Raw genomic sequence first — 14,092 nt, forward strand, 5'->3', positions numbered from 1 at the left:
GTGTGTGTGTGTGATGTGTGTGTGATATGTGTGATGTGTGTGTGTGATGTGTGTGTGTGATGTGTGTGTGTGTGATGTGTGTGTGTGTGTGTGTGATGTGTGATGTGTGATGTGTGATGTGTGTGTGTGTGTGATGTGTGTGTGTGATGTGTGATGTGTGATGTGTGTGTGTGTGTGTGTGTGTGTGTGATGTGTGTGTGTGATGTGTGTGTGTGTGTGTGTGATGTGTGATGTGATGTGTGATATGTGTGATGTGATGTGTGTGTGTATGTGTGTGATGTGTGTGTGTGATGTGTGATGTGTGATGTGTGTGTGTGTGTGTGATGTGTGATGTGTGTGTGTGTGATGTGTGTGATGTGTGATGTGTGTGTGTGATGTGTGTGTGTGATGTGTGATGTGTGTGTGATGTGTGTATGTGTGTGTGTGATGTGTGATGTGTGATGTGTGTGATGTGTGTGATGTGTGTGTGATATGTGAATGATGTGTGATGTGTGATGTGTGTGATGTGTGTGATGTGTGATGTGTGTGTGTGATGTGTGATGTGTGTGTGTGATGTGTGATGTGTGTGTGTGTGATGTGTGTGTGTGATGTGTGTGTGATGTGTGTGATGTGTGATGTGTGATGTGTGATGTGTGATGTGATATGTGTGATGTGTGTGTGATGTGTGATGTGTGTGTGTGATGTGTGTGTGTGATGTGTGATGTGTATGTGATATGTGTGATGTGTGTGTGATGTGTGTGATGTGTGAGTGATATGTGTGATGTGTGTGTATGTGTGATGTGTATGTGATGTGTGTGATATGTGTGTGTGTGATGTGTGTGTGTGTGTGATGTGTGATGTGTGTGATGTGTGTGTGTGTGATGTGTGTGTGTGTGTGTGTGATGTGTATGTGATGTGTATGTGTGATGTGTATGTGTGTGTGATGTGTGTGTGTGTGTGATGATGTGATGTGTGTGATGTGTGATGTGATGTGTGTGTGTGTGATGTGTGATGTGTGATGTGTGATGTGTGTGTGTGTGTGTGATGTGTGATGTGTGTGATATGTGTGTGTGATGTGTGTGTGTGATGTGTGATGTGTGTGTGTGTGTGATATGTGATGTGTGATGTGTGATGTGTGTGTGTGTGTGTGATGTGTGTGAAATGTGTGATGTGTGTGATGTGTATGTGTATGTGTGATGTGTATGTGATATGTGTGATATGTGTGTGTGTGATGTGTATGTGTGTGTGTGTGTGTGTGTGATGTGTGTGATGTGTGATGTGTGTGTGTGTGATATGTGTGTGTGTGTGTGTGTGATGTGTGTGTGATGTGTGTGTATGTGTGATGTGTGTGTGTGATGTGTGTGATGTGTGTGTGATGTGTGATGTGTGTGATATGTGTGATATGTGTGTGTGTGTGTGTGATGTGTGTGTGTGTGATGTGTGATGTGTGTGTGATGTGTGTGTGTGTGATGTGTGTGTGATGTGTGATGTGTGATGTGTGTGTGTGTGTGTGTGTGTGTGATATGTGTGATGTGTGTGTGTGTGATGTGTGTGATGTGTGTGTGTGATGTGTGTGTGTGATGTGTGTGTGTGTGTGTGTGTGTGTATGTGTGATGTGTGATGTGTGTGTGATGTGTGTGTGTGTATGTGTGTGTGTGTGTGTGTGTGATGTGTGATGTGTGATGTGATGTGTGTGTGATGTGATGTGTGTGTGATATGTGTGATGTGTGTGTGATGTGTGTGATGTGTGTGTGTGATGTGTGTGTGATGTGTGTGTGATATGTGTGATGTGTGATGTGTGTGTGTGTGTGTGTGTGTGTGTGTGATATGTGTGTGATGTGTGATGTGTGTGTGATGTGTGTGTGTGATGTGTGTGTGTGTATGTGTGATGTGTGTGATGTGTGTGTGTGATGATGTGTGTGTGTGATGTGTGTGTGTGTGTGTGTGTGTAATGTGTATGTGTGTGTGTGTGTGTGATGTGTGTGTGTGTGATGTGTGATGTGTGATGTGTGTGTGTGATGTGTGATGTGATGTGTGTGTGTATGTGATATGTGTGATGTGTGATGTGTGTGATGTGTGTGTGTGTGATGTGATGTGTGTGTGTGTGATGTGTGTGATGTGTGTGTGTGTGATGTGTATGTGTGATATGTGTGTGTGTGTGTGTGATGTGTGTGTGTGATGTGTGATGTGTGTGTGTGATGATATGTGTGATGTGTGTGTGTGATGTGTGATGTGATGTGTGTGATGTGTGTGTGTATGTGTATGTGTGATATGTGTGTGTGATGTGTGTGATGTGTGTGATGTGTGATGTGTGATGTGTGTGTGTGATGTGTGATGTGTGTGTGATATGTGTGATGTGTGTGATATGTGTGTGTGTGTGTGATGTGTGTGTATGTGTGTGTGTGATGTGTGTGTGTGATGTGTGATGTGTGTGTGATATGTGATGATGTGTGTGTGTGTGTGATGTGTGATGTGTATGTGATGTGTGATGTGTGTGTGTGTGTGTGTGTGTGTGTGTGTGTGTGTGTGTGTGTGTGTGTTTGTGTGATGTGTATGTGTATGTGTGTGTGTGTGTGTGATGTGTGTGTGTGATGTGTGATGTGTATGTGATATGTGTGATGTGTGTGTGTGTGTGATGTGTGTGTGATGTGTGATGTGTGATGTGTGTGTGTGATGTGTGTGATGTGTGTGTGTGTGTGTGTGTGTGTGTGTGTGTGTGATGTGTATGTGATATGTGTGATATGTGTCTGTGTGATGTGTGATGTGTATGTGTGATGTGTGTGTGTGTGTGTGTGTGTGATGTGTGTGTGTGTAATGTGTGTGATGTGAAATGTGTGTGTGTGTGTGTGTGTGATGTGTGTGTGATATGTGTGTGTGTGTGTGATGTGTGTGTGTGTGATATGTGTGATGTGTGTGTGTGATGTGATGTGTATGTGATATGTGTGATGTGTGTGTGTGATGTGTGATGTGTGTGTGATGTGTGTGTGTGTGTGTGTGATGTGTGTGTGTATGTGTGATGTGTGTGTGTGATGTGTATGTGATGATGTGTGATGTGTGTGTGTGATGTGTGATGTGTGTGATGTGTGATGTGTGTGTGATGTGTGATGTGTATGTGTGATGTGTGATGTGTGATGTGTGTGTGATATGTGTGATGTGTGTGTGATGTGTGTGTGATGTGTATGTGTGATGTGTGATGTGTGTGTGTGATGTGTATGTGATGTGTGTGTGTGATGTGTATGTGATATGTGTGATGTGTGATGTGTATGTGTGATGTGTGTGTGTGATGTGTGTGTGTGTGTGTGTGATATGTGTGTGTGTGTGTGATGTGTATGTGTGTGTGTGATGTGTGATGTGTATGTGATATGATGTGTGATGTGTATGTGTGATGTGTGATGTGTGTGTGTGATGTGTGTGATATGTGTGATGTGTGTGTGTGATGTGTGTGATGTGTGTGTGTGTGTGTGTGATGTGATATGTGTGATGTGATATGTGTGATGTGTGTGTGTGATGTGTATGTGATATGTGTGATGTGTGTGTGATGTGTGTGTGTGTGTGTGTGATGTGTGTGATATGTGTCTGCGTGATGTGTGATGTGTATGTGTGATGTGTGTGTGTGTGTGTGTGTGTGTGTGTGTGATGTGTGTGTGTGTAATGTGTGTGATGTGTGTGTGTGTGTGATGTGTGTGTGTGTGTGTGTGTGATGTGTGTGATGTGTGTGATATGTGTGATGCGTGTGTGTGTGCGTGTGTGATGTGTGTGATGTATGAAGACAGAGAGCAGCAGGGATGGAGTAAAGGCTCTGGTAAATTGTTTAAACCACATCATTCTGGAAGATCGTCCGGTCCCCCCCCCCAGAGCACGTTCAGAAGTTCATGTTGCTCTTCTATATGGTAGCGGGGGATGACTGTGTGGTCTGGAAATCTCTCAAATGTCCAGCGCCCTAATTGAGGTCCATCTGAAACTGTATACCATCATGTAGGTATGACAGTAAAGCCTGCAGGGGACACACACTGCGAGCTCAGCTCAAAGTTTTAATGAGGAAGAAACATAAGCTAATGTTTCAGTGTAACATTAGCACGCACACACTGACACACACACACCGACACGCACGTGCACTCACACAGTGCATACACACACAGAGAGATCTGAAAGAATTCATTGGAAGCATAACACTGAACAAAAATATAAATGCAACATGTTCCATATTCACAAAAAAAGCTTATTTCTCTCAACACTTGGTGCACAAATTTGTTTACATCCCTGTTAGTGAGCATTTCTCCTTTGCCAAGATAATCCATCCATTTGACAGACGTAGCATATCAAGAAGCTGATAAAACAGTTACACAGGTGCACCTTGTGCTGGGGACAATAAAAGGCCATTCTAAAAAGTGAAGTTTTGTCACACGACACAATGCCACAGATGTCTCAAGTTTTGAGGGAGCGTGCAGTTGGCATGCTGACTGCATGAATGTCCACCAGAGCTGTTGCCAGATAATGTAATGTTCATTTCTCTACCATAAACTGCCTCCAATGTCATTTTAGAGAATTTGGCAGTACGTCCAACCGGCCTCACAACCGCAGACCACGTGTATGGCGTTGTGTTTCCTGACGTCAGGGAACCGCTCACGCTTTGGGCGGTTATGAAATGGGCAGGCATAAGCTACGGACAATTGACACAATTGTATTTTATCGATGGCAATTTGAATACACAGTGATACCGTGACTTGATCCTGAGGCCCGTTGTTGTGCCAATCATCCACTGCCATCACCTCATGTTTCAGCATGATAATGCACTCCCCCATGTCGCAAGGATCTGTACACAATTCATGGAAGCTGAAAATGTCCCAGTTCTCCCATGGCCTACATACCCACCAGACATGTCACCCATTGAGCATGTTTGGGATGCTCTGGATGGACATGTACAACAGCGTGTTCCAGTTCCCATCAATATCCAGCAACTTCACACAACCATTGAAGAGGAGTGGAACTATATTCCACAGGCCGATCAACTCTATGCGAAGGAGATGTGTTGTGCTGCATGAGGCAAATGGTGGTCACACCAGATACTGACTGGTTTTCTGATCCACATCCCTACCTTTTTTGAAGGTATATTTGACCAACAGATGTATCCACAGTCATGTGAAAACCATAAATTAGGGCCTAATGAGTTTATTTCAAATGACTGATTTCCTTGAACTCAGTAACTCAGTAAAATCTTTGAAATTGTTGCATGTTGTGTTTATATTTTTGTTGTTGCTCTTTTACCTAATAGGGCTATCTTCTGTATACCACCCCTACCTTGTCACAACACATAACTGATTGGCTCAAATGCATTAAGAAGGAAAGAAATTCCACAGATTAACTTTTAAGAAGACACACCTGTTAATTGAAATGGATTCCAGGTTAATGAAGCTGGTTGAGAGAATGCCAAGAGTGTGCAAAACTGTCATCAAGGCAAAGGTTGGCTAATCAAATCAAATCAAATTTATTTATATAGCTCTTCGTACATCAGCTGATATCTCAAAGTGCTGTACAGAAAACCATCCTAAAACCACAAACAGAAAGCAATGCAGGTGTAGAAGCACGGCGGCTAGGAAAATCTCCCTAGAAAGACCAAAACCTAGGAAGAAACCTAGAGAGGAACCAGGCTATGTGGGGTGGCCAGTCCTCTTCTGGCCTTGCCGGGTGGAGATTATAACAGAACATGGCCAAGATGTTCAAATGTTCATAAATGACCAGCATTGTCAAATAATAATAATCACAGGCAGAACAGTTGAAACTGGAGCAGCAGCACGGCTAGGTGGACTGGGGACAGCAAGGAGTCATCATGTCAGGTAGTCCTGAGGCATGGTCCTAGGGCTCAGGTCCTCCGAGAGAGAGAAAGAAAGAGAGAATTAGAGAGAGCATACTTAAATTCACACAGGACACCGGATAGCACAGGAGAAGTACTCCAGATATAACAAACTGACCCTAGCCCCCCGACACATAAACTACTGCAGCATAAATACTGGAGGCTGAGACAGGAGGGGTCAGGAGACACTGTGGCCCCATCCGATGACACGCCCGGACAGGGCCAAACAGGAAGGATATAACCCCACCCACTTTGCCAAAGCACAGCCTCCACACCACTAGAGGGATATCTTCAACCACCAACTTACCATCCTGAGACAAGGCCGAGTAAAGCCCACAAAGATCTCCGCCACGGCACAACCCAAGGGGGGGCGCCAACCCAGACAGGAAGATCACGTCAGTGACTCAACCCACTCAAGTGACGCACCCCTCCTAGGGACGGTATGAAAGAGCCCTAGTAAGTCAGTGACTCAGCCCCTGTAATATGGTTAGAGGCAGCGAATCCCCGTGGAAAGAGAGGAACCGGCCAGGCAGAGACAGCAAGGGCGGTTCGTTGCTCCAGAGCCTTTCCGTTCACCTTCACACTCCTGGGCCAGACTACACTCAATCATATGACCCACTGAAGAGATGAGTATTCAGTAAAGACTTAAAGGTTGAGACTGAGTTTGCATCTCTCATATGGGTAGGCAGACCATTCCATAAAAATTGAGCTCTATAGGAGAAAGCCCTGCCTCCAGCTGTTTGCTTAGAAATTCTAGGGACAATTAGGAGGCCTGCGTCTTGTGACCGTAGTGTACGTGTAGGTATGTACGGCAGGACCAAATCAGAGAGATAGGTAGGAGCAAGCCCATGTAATGCTTTGTAGGTTAGCAGTAAAACCTTGAAATCAGCCCTTGCCTTCACAGGAAGCCAGTGTAGGGAGGCTAGCACTGGAGTAATATGATCAAATTTTTTGGTTCTAGTCAGGATTCTAGCAGCCGTATTTAGCACTAACTGAAGTTTATTTAGTGCTACTTTGAAGAATCTCATCTCAAATGTATTTTGATTTTGTTTTTACACTTTTTTGGTTACTACATGATTCCATATGTGTTATTTCATAGTTTTGATGTCTTCACTATTAAGCTACAATGTAGAATTTATTTATTTTTTAAATAAGAAAAACCCTTGAATGAGTAGGTGTATCCAAACTTTTGACTGGTACTGTATTTATTTTTTAAATAAGAAAAACCCTTGAATGAGTAGGTGTATCCAAACTTTTGACTGGTACTGTATTTATTTTTTAAATAAGAAAAACCCTTGAATGAGTAGGTGTATCCAAACTTTTGACTGGTACTGTATTTATTTTTTAAATAAGAAAAACCCTTGAATGAGTAGGTGTATCCAAACTTTTGACTGGTACTGTATTTATTTTTTAAATAAGAAAAACCCTTGAATGAGTAGGTGTATCCAAACTTTTGACTGGTACTGTATTTATTTTTTATTAGTCATTCATACATTATGGAGCTGAACCAGTTTCTACGTGACCTGTCATTATGGTCACCAGAGAAAGAGTAAAGTGGCTAGAGGGCCAAGAGGCTAGAGGGCGTAAGTCATTTTAGACTACAGTAATGTACAGTAATGTAGTGCTAATCAAGGGTTATGGAAGGAGCATCTCTGCACTTCTCTCCTCTCCTCTCCTCACCTCGCCCTTTCTCTTCTCTTTTTTGGTCTTGTCTTCTCCAGCCCTCTACCCCTCTACCTCCATCCCCTCTGTGTGTCGTACTGTATCTGGATGGAAGTAGTTAACGGTCCAATATAGCCAGGGTTTTTTTTCTCTCATTTTTGGGTAACAATTAAGTACCTTAATGTGATTGTTTTCAATTAAAATGGGTAGAAATAAACAAAAATAGCTTCTTAATTAAGCAAAGAGCAATTTCTCAAGCAAGGATTTTGCTAGGACTGTCTGGGAGTGGTCTGAGTGGGGAGGGGACAACTGAGAACTAGCTGTTATTGGAAGATAGATTTGGAACTCTCTTTTATTATTGGTCTATTAACTAGTTTACTGGTGATGTCACCATGCAGGCCAAAACTCCATCCCACCAAAACAGGCTGACATTTTCAGGTGGTCTTTTCAAACAGCTCTTACCCTAAAAGGTCATTATCATCATTTTCACAATTTCACCGTATTATTCAAACTTCATATTGTGGAAATATACAGTATATAAAATACAGGAAATCCTGTTTTTGACTGCACTGGGCCTTTAAGACTAGAATAACTTTGCTTTTATTATACGGTGTGCCAGGTGAATCCAGACTTACTCATGAATAGTTATTCTTCCTGGCACAGAACCTTTAGTTCTTGGTCTCCAACTCTTGTCTTTGACTCATTGAAAGGCAGGCTCATCTGTTATGAGTACTGGGATAGTTGTGCTTTAACACCCAGCCTCTGCTAAAGTAAAGCCCCAACCTAATCCTTCTCTGCTGCAGACCTCTGCTTTTAGGTCATGTTGAAATCTATCTGAGGGCTGTAGGCTGGAGATGGAATGTACAGTATGTATGGGTGGTATGGGTCGGATTGGGGAGAGGACATCTGTTTTGCGTGCGTTAGAGACACAGCCAGAGACGTGAGTCAAGACAGGATACACATGATCACATGATCAGGGGAGAGAAGGCTTTGATCAGAGGCAGAGCAGCCCCCCATTACCTCCTCCCTCCTTATGACCCACTCCTTCTACCCTCCTCCTCCTCTCCCTGTCCCCCTCCCCAACTCTACCATCTTCTTTCTCCCAACTCCCCTCCTTCTCCTCTTCCTCCTCCTCCTCTTCCTTTACCCCCTGTCCCCCTCCCCAACTCTACCATCTTCTTTCTCCAATAACTCTTAACCTCCACTCACCTTATTCTCTCCCCCCTCCCAGAACCTCTCAACTCTCACTGTGAACCCAGCAGCATTGACAATGTAATATATATCCATTGGAACAGTACAATGTGATGTCTCACGATACAGACAGACAGTGATGGGTTAAACAGACAGACTCTACTAAAGTGAACCAGATGATGGAGATCCGTGTGTCTGTTTGATTCTCTACCAGCTTGTACCACCCGAGCCTCCCTTCAGGTCTAAACGGACCTCCTCCATCCCTACAGATGGTATTACTGCTAACGCCAACCAGATGTGATGTAGACCGACTGACAGAAGGGTAGACGGACTGATAGACTTACTGAAGTGACTGACTGACTGACTGATGGAGAGACAGAATGACTGAATGACTGACTGACTGACTGACTGACTGACTGACGGACTGATAGACTGACTGACTGACTGACTGACTGACTGACTGACTGACTGACTGACTGACTGACTGACTGACTGACTGACTGACTGACTGACTGACGGACTGATAGACTGACTGATAGACTGACTGACTGACTGATGGAGAGACAGAATGACTGACTGACTGAATGACTGACTGACTGACTGACTGACTGACTGACTGACATAAGGATAGACGGACTAACGGACTGACTGACAGAAGGGTAGACGGACTGACTGAATAACTGACTGACAGAAGGACAGACGGACTGACTGACTGACTGATGGAGAGACAGAATGACTGAATGACTAACAGACTGACTGACAGAAGGACAGACGGACTGACTGACTGACTGATGGAGAGACAGAATGACTGAATGACTAACAGACTGACTGACAGAAGGGTAGACGGACTGACTGAATAACTGACTGACAGAAGGATAGATGGACTGACTGACTGACTGATGGAGAGACAGAATGACTGAATGACTAACAGACTGACTGACAGAAGGACAGACGGACTGACTGACTAGCGTACTGACTAACTGCCTGACTGACTAATGGACTGACTGACTAGCGTACTGACTAACTGCCTGACTGCCTGACTGACTGATGGAGAGACGGAATGACTGGCTGACTAGTGTACTGACTGACTGCCTGACTGACTAACGGACCTACTGACTGACGGATGGAGAGACAGACTGACTGACTGACTAAATGACTGACTTACTGAATGACTGACTAATGGACTGACTGACTAACGGACTGACTGACTGACTGACTGACTGACTGACTGACTGAATGACTGACGGACTGACTCTTCTCTGTTAAGAGCAAACCTAGACTTGTGTTGTATGTATTTCATTCTGTTAAGTGTTGTGTTTTGCTTCATTGTCCTCATTTGTCTCAGATCAGAGAGAGAGGGTGGGAAGGAGAGAGAGAGAGAGGGTGGGAGGGAGGAGAGAGAGAGGGTGGGAGGGAGAGAGAGAGAGAGGGGTGGGAGGGAGGGAGAGAGAGAGAGAGAGGGTGGGAAGGAGAGAGAGAGAGAGGGGGGTGGGAGGGAGAGAGAGAGAGAGAGGGGGTGGGAGGGAGAGAGAGAGAGAGAGAGAGAGAGAGGGGGTGGGAGGGAGAGAGAGAGAGAGGGTGGGAGGGAGAGAGAGATAGAGAGGGTGGGAGGGAGGGAGAGAGAGAGAGGGTGGGAGGGAGAGAGAGAGAGAGAGAGAGAGGGTGGGAAGGAGAGAGAGAGAGAGAGAGAGGGTGGGAAGGAGAGAGAGAGGGAGAGAGAGGGTGGGAAGGAGAGAGAGAGAGAGAGAGGGGTGGGAGGGAGAGAGAGAGAGAGGGGGTGGGAGGGAGAGAGAGAGAGGGTGGGAGGGAGAGAGAGAGAGAGAGAGAGAGAGAGGGTGGGAGGGAGGGAGAGAGAGGGTGGGAGGGAGGGAGAGAGAGAGGGTGGGAGGGAGGGAGAGACAGAGAGAGAGAGGGTGGGAGGGAGAGAGAGAGAGAGAGGGTGGGAGGGAAGGAGAGAGAGAGGGTGGGAGGGAGGGAGAGACAGAGAGAGAGAGGGTGGGAGGGAGAGAGAGAGAGAGAGAGGGTGGGAGGGAGGGAGAGAGAGAGGGTGGGAGGGAGGGAGAGACAGAGAGAGAGAGGGTGGGAGGGAGAGAGAGAGGGTGGGAGGGAGAGAGAGAGAGAGGGTGGGAGGGAGAGAGAGAGAGAGGGTGGGAGGGAAGGAGAGAGAGAGGGTGGGAGGGAGGGAGAGACAGAGAGAGAGAGGGTGGGAGGGAGAGAGAGAGAGAGAGAGAGAGAGAGGGGGGTGGGAGGGAGGGAGAGACAGAGGGGGGTTGTTCAGACTGTTTTAATAGTTGCTTTGACCTCCAGATGACAGACAAAGAAAGAAAACAGTTATGAGCTGAACATAACAGTATGTCAGTAGAAGGGAGGACAGTAACAGGAGACACTATGAGCTGAACATAACAGTATGTCAGTAGAAGGGAGGACAGTAACAGGAGACACTATGAGCTGAACATAACAGTATGTCAGTAGAAGAGAGGACAGTAACAGGAGACACTATGAGCTGAACATAACAGTCAGTAGAAGAGAGGACAGTAACAGGAGACACTATGAGCTGAACATAACAGTCAGTGGAAGGGAGGACAGTAACAGGAGACACTATGAGCTGAATATAACAGTCAGTAGAAGAGAGGACAGTAGCAGGAGACACTATGAGCTGAACATAACAGTCAGTGGAAGGGAGGACAGTAACAGGAGACACTATGAGCTGAACATAACAGTCAGTGGATGGGAGGACAGTAACAGGAGACACTATGAGCTGAACATAACAGTCAGTGGAAGGGAGGACAGTAGCAGGAGACACTATGAGCTGAACATAACAGTATGTCAGTAGAAGAGAGGACAGTAGCAGGAGACACTATGAGCTGAACATAACAGTCAGTGGAAGGGAGGACAGTAACAGGAGACACTATGAGCTGAACATAACAGTATGTCAGTAGAAGGGAGGACAGTAACAGGAGACACTATGAACTGAACATAACAGTCAGTGGAAGGGAGGACAGTAACAGGAGACACTATGAGCTGAACATAACAGTCAGTGGAAGAGAGGACAGTAACAGGAGACACTATGAGCTGAACATAACAGTCAGTGGAAGGGAGGACAGTAACAGGAGACACTATGAGCTGAACATAACAGTCAGTGGAAGGGAGGACAGTAACAGGAGACACTATGAACTGAACATAACAGTCAGTGGAAGGGAGGACAGTAACAGGAGACACTATGAGCTGAACATAACAGTCAGTAGAAGGCAGGACAGTAACAGGAGACACTATGAGCTGAACATTACAGTATGTCAGTAGAAGGGAGGACAGTAGCAGGAGACACTATGAGCTGAACATTACAGTATGTCAGTAGAAGGGAGGACAGTAGCAGGAGACACTATGAGCTGAACATTACAGTATGTCAGTAGAAGGGAGGACAGTAGCAGGAGACACTATGAGCTGAACATTACAGTATGTCAGTAGAAGGGAGGACAGTAGCAGGAGACACTATGAGCTGAACATTACAGTATGTCAGTAGAAGGGAGGACAGTAGCAGGAGACACTATGAGCTGAACATAACAGTATGTCAGTAGAAGGGAGGACAGTAACAGGAGACACTATGAGCTGAACATTACAGTATGTCAGTAGAAGGGAGGACAGTAGCAGGAGACACTATGAGCTGAACATTACAGTATGTCAGTAGAAGGGAGGACAGTAACAGGAGACACTATGAGCTGAACATAACAGTCAGTGGAAGGGAGGACAGTAACAGGAGACACTATGAGCTGAACATAACAGGCAGTAGAAGGGAGGACAGTATCAGGAGACACTATGAGCTGAACATAACAGTCAGTAGAAGAGAGGACAGTAACAGGAGACACTATGAGCTGAACATAACAGTATGTCAGTAGAAGAGAGGACAGTAACAGGAGACACTATGAGATGAACATTACAGTCAGTGGAAGGGAGGACAGTAACAGGAGACACTATGAGCTGAACATACAGTGGGGAGAACAAATATTTGATACACTGCCGATTTTGCAGGTTTTCCTACTTACAAAGCATGTAGAGGTCTGTAATTTTATTATCATAGGTACACTTCAACTGTGAGAGACGGAATCTAAAACAATAATCCAGAAAATCACATTGTATGATTGTTAAGTAATTAGAAACACTATAACTCCTTAGTAGGTTTACCTTTACCTGTTTCTTCTGTGAACGTTCGTTATCCTCTCTCATCATGAGGGAGAGAAATTAGAAAATATCTTTACATTTTAAACATCTTTAAAATATGTGTGTTTTTTGGTAACGTACAGGGTTATTCTCTCTGAACATTTCACAACATTTTGTGAAAAGAAAAATACTTTTTTTTTATGGCCAATTATTATTTAATTAAAACAATTATTTTGGGGGAGGGGGGGTGTTCGTTGAGGTGGGTTACAGCCAGGTACAATATGTTAATTGATACAATTTCATATTCTATATATTTTAAAATAATTATTCCTACATTCCTACACTTTTAAAGAAGAAAATAAGAAGAGATAGTAAAATAAAACATTACAAAAGTATTGATAATATTGATCAGATTTTTTAAAGTTTAAGTAATAATAAATTCAGTATAAACAGAAAAAAGTGTTACGTTCGCTGAAAGATGGATTAGACCAAGGTGCAGCGTGTTAGGCGTACATCATACATTTATTAAATGAACATAAACGACACGTAATGTTTTGTAGCGCAACACAGCAACTATACAAAAACAAGATCCCACAATCTAAGGTGGGAAAAAGGGCTGCCTAAGTATGATCCCCAATCAGAGACAACGATAGACAGCTGCATCTGATTGGGAACCATACTAGGCCAACAAAGAAATAGAAACATAGACATGCCCAACCAAGTCACGCCCTGACCTAACCAAATAAACAAGGCTCTCTGAGGTCAGGGCGTGACAAAAAGAAATGGGCCTCTACCTCCAACCTCCCATCCCATTCCTCCAGCCCCACCCAGCCAACAAAAGAGATACCTGCTCTCAATGGATCAAGTCAATAAATCAATGTGAATGATGTCAGAGATCATGTCAATGGATCAAATACGGGATTCTACCGTCAACCTGTATGAGGTGATGCATGAAAAAAGGTCTCTCTCTTTTTTTTTCGCCTACAGGCAATATCTCAGGCCAGCCCGGGTGGCGATGTGGGTGAGACTCTGGAGGACCTCCAGCAGCAGAACCAGCTGCAAAGCCTGGCGTCCTCCACCCAGCCATCCCAGAGACCCCGATGCCGGAGCTGGTCCCACGTGGTTTTGCCCAAACCAGAACCAGAGGAGGAACCAGAACCGTTCATCCTGGACCTCAGGAACTTCCCTGAGTTGGCCAACGCAGACCTGGGATCTCACAGCCCTAATATACAGGTAGAAACCTAACCCACACAC

At 44.8% G+C, this 14,092-nt stretch overlaps 1 protein-coding gene across 1 annotated transcript in view; it reads left to right on the forward strand.

Moving 5' to 3' along the window:
• Positions 1–14,092, forward strand: part of LOC115125439 (isthmin-2-like) — an 81,060-nt gene that overhangs the window by 37,847 nt on the left and 29,121 nt on the right. Inside the window, exon 2 of the mRNA XM_065025082.1 lies at positions 13,826–14,071. Coding sequence (XP_064881154.1) covers positions 13,826–14,071 — 246 coding nt within the window. The remainder of the gene's footprint in view (positions 1–13,825; positions 14,072–14,092) is intronic.

Source organism: Oncorhynchus nerka, linkage group LG12, assembly GCF_034236695.1.
Source record: "Oncorhynchus nerka isolate Pitt River linkage group LG12, Oner_Uvic_2.0, whole genome shotgun sequence".
NCBI classification, from domain to species: Eukaryota; Metazoa; Chordata; class Actinopteri; order Salmoniformes; family Salmonidae; genus Oncorhynchus; species Oncorhynchus nerka.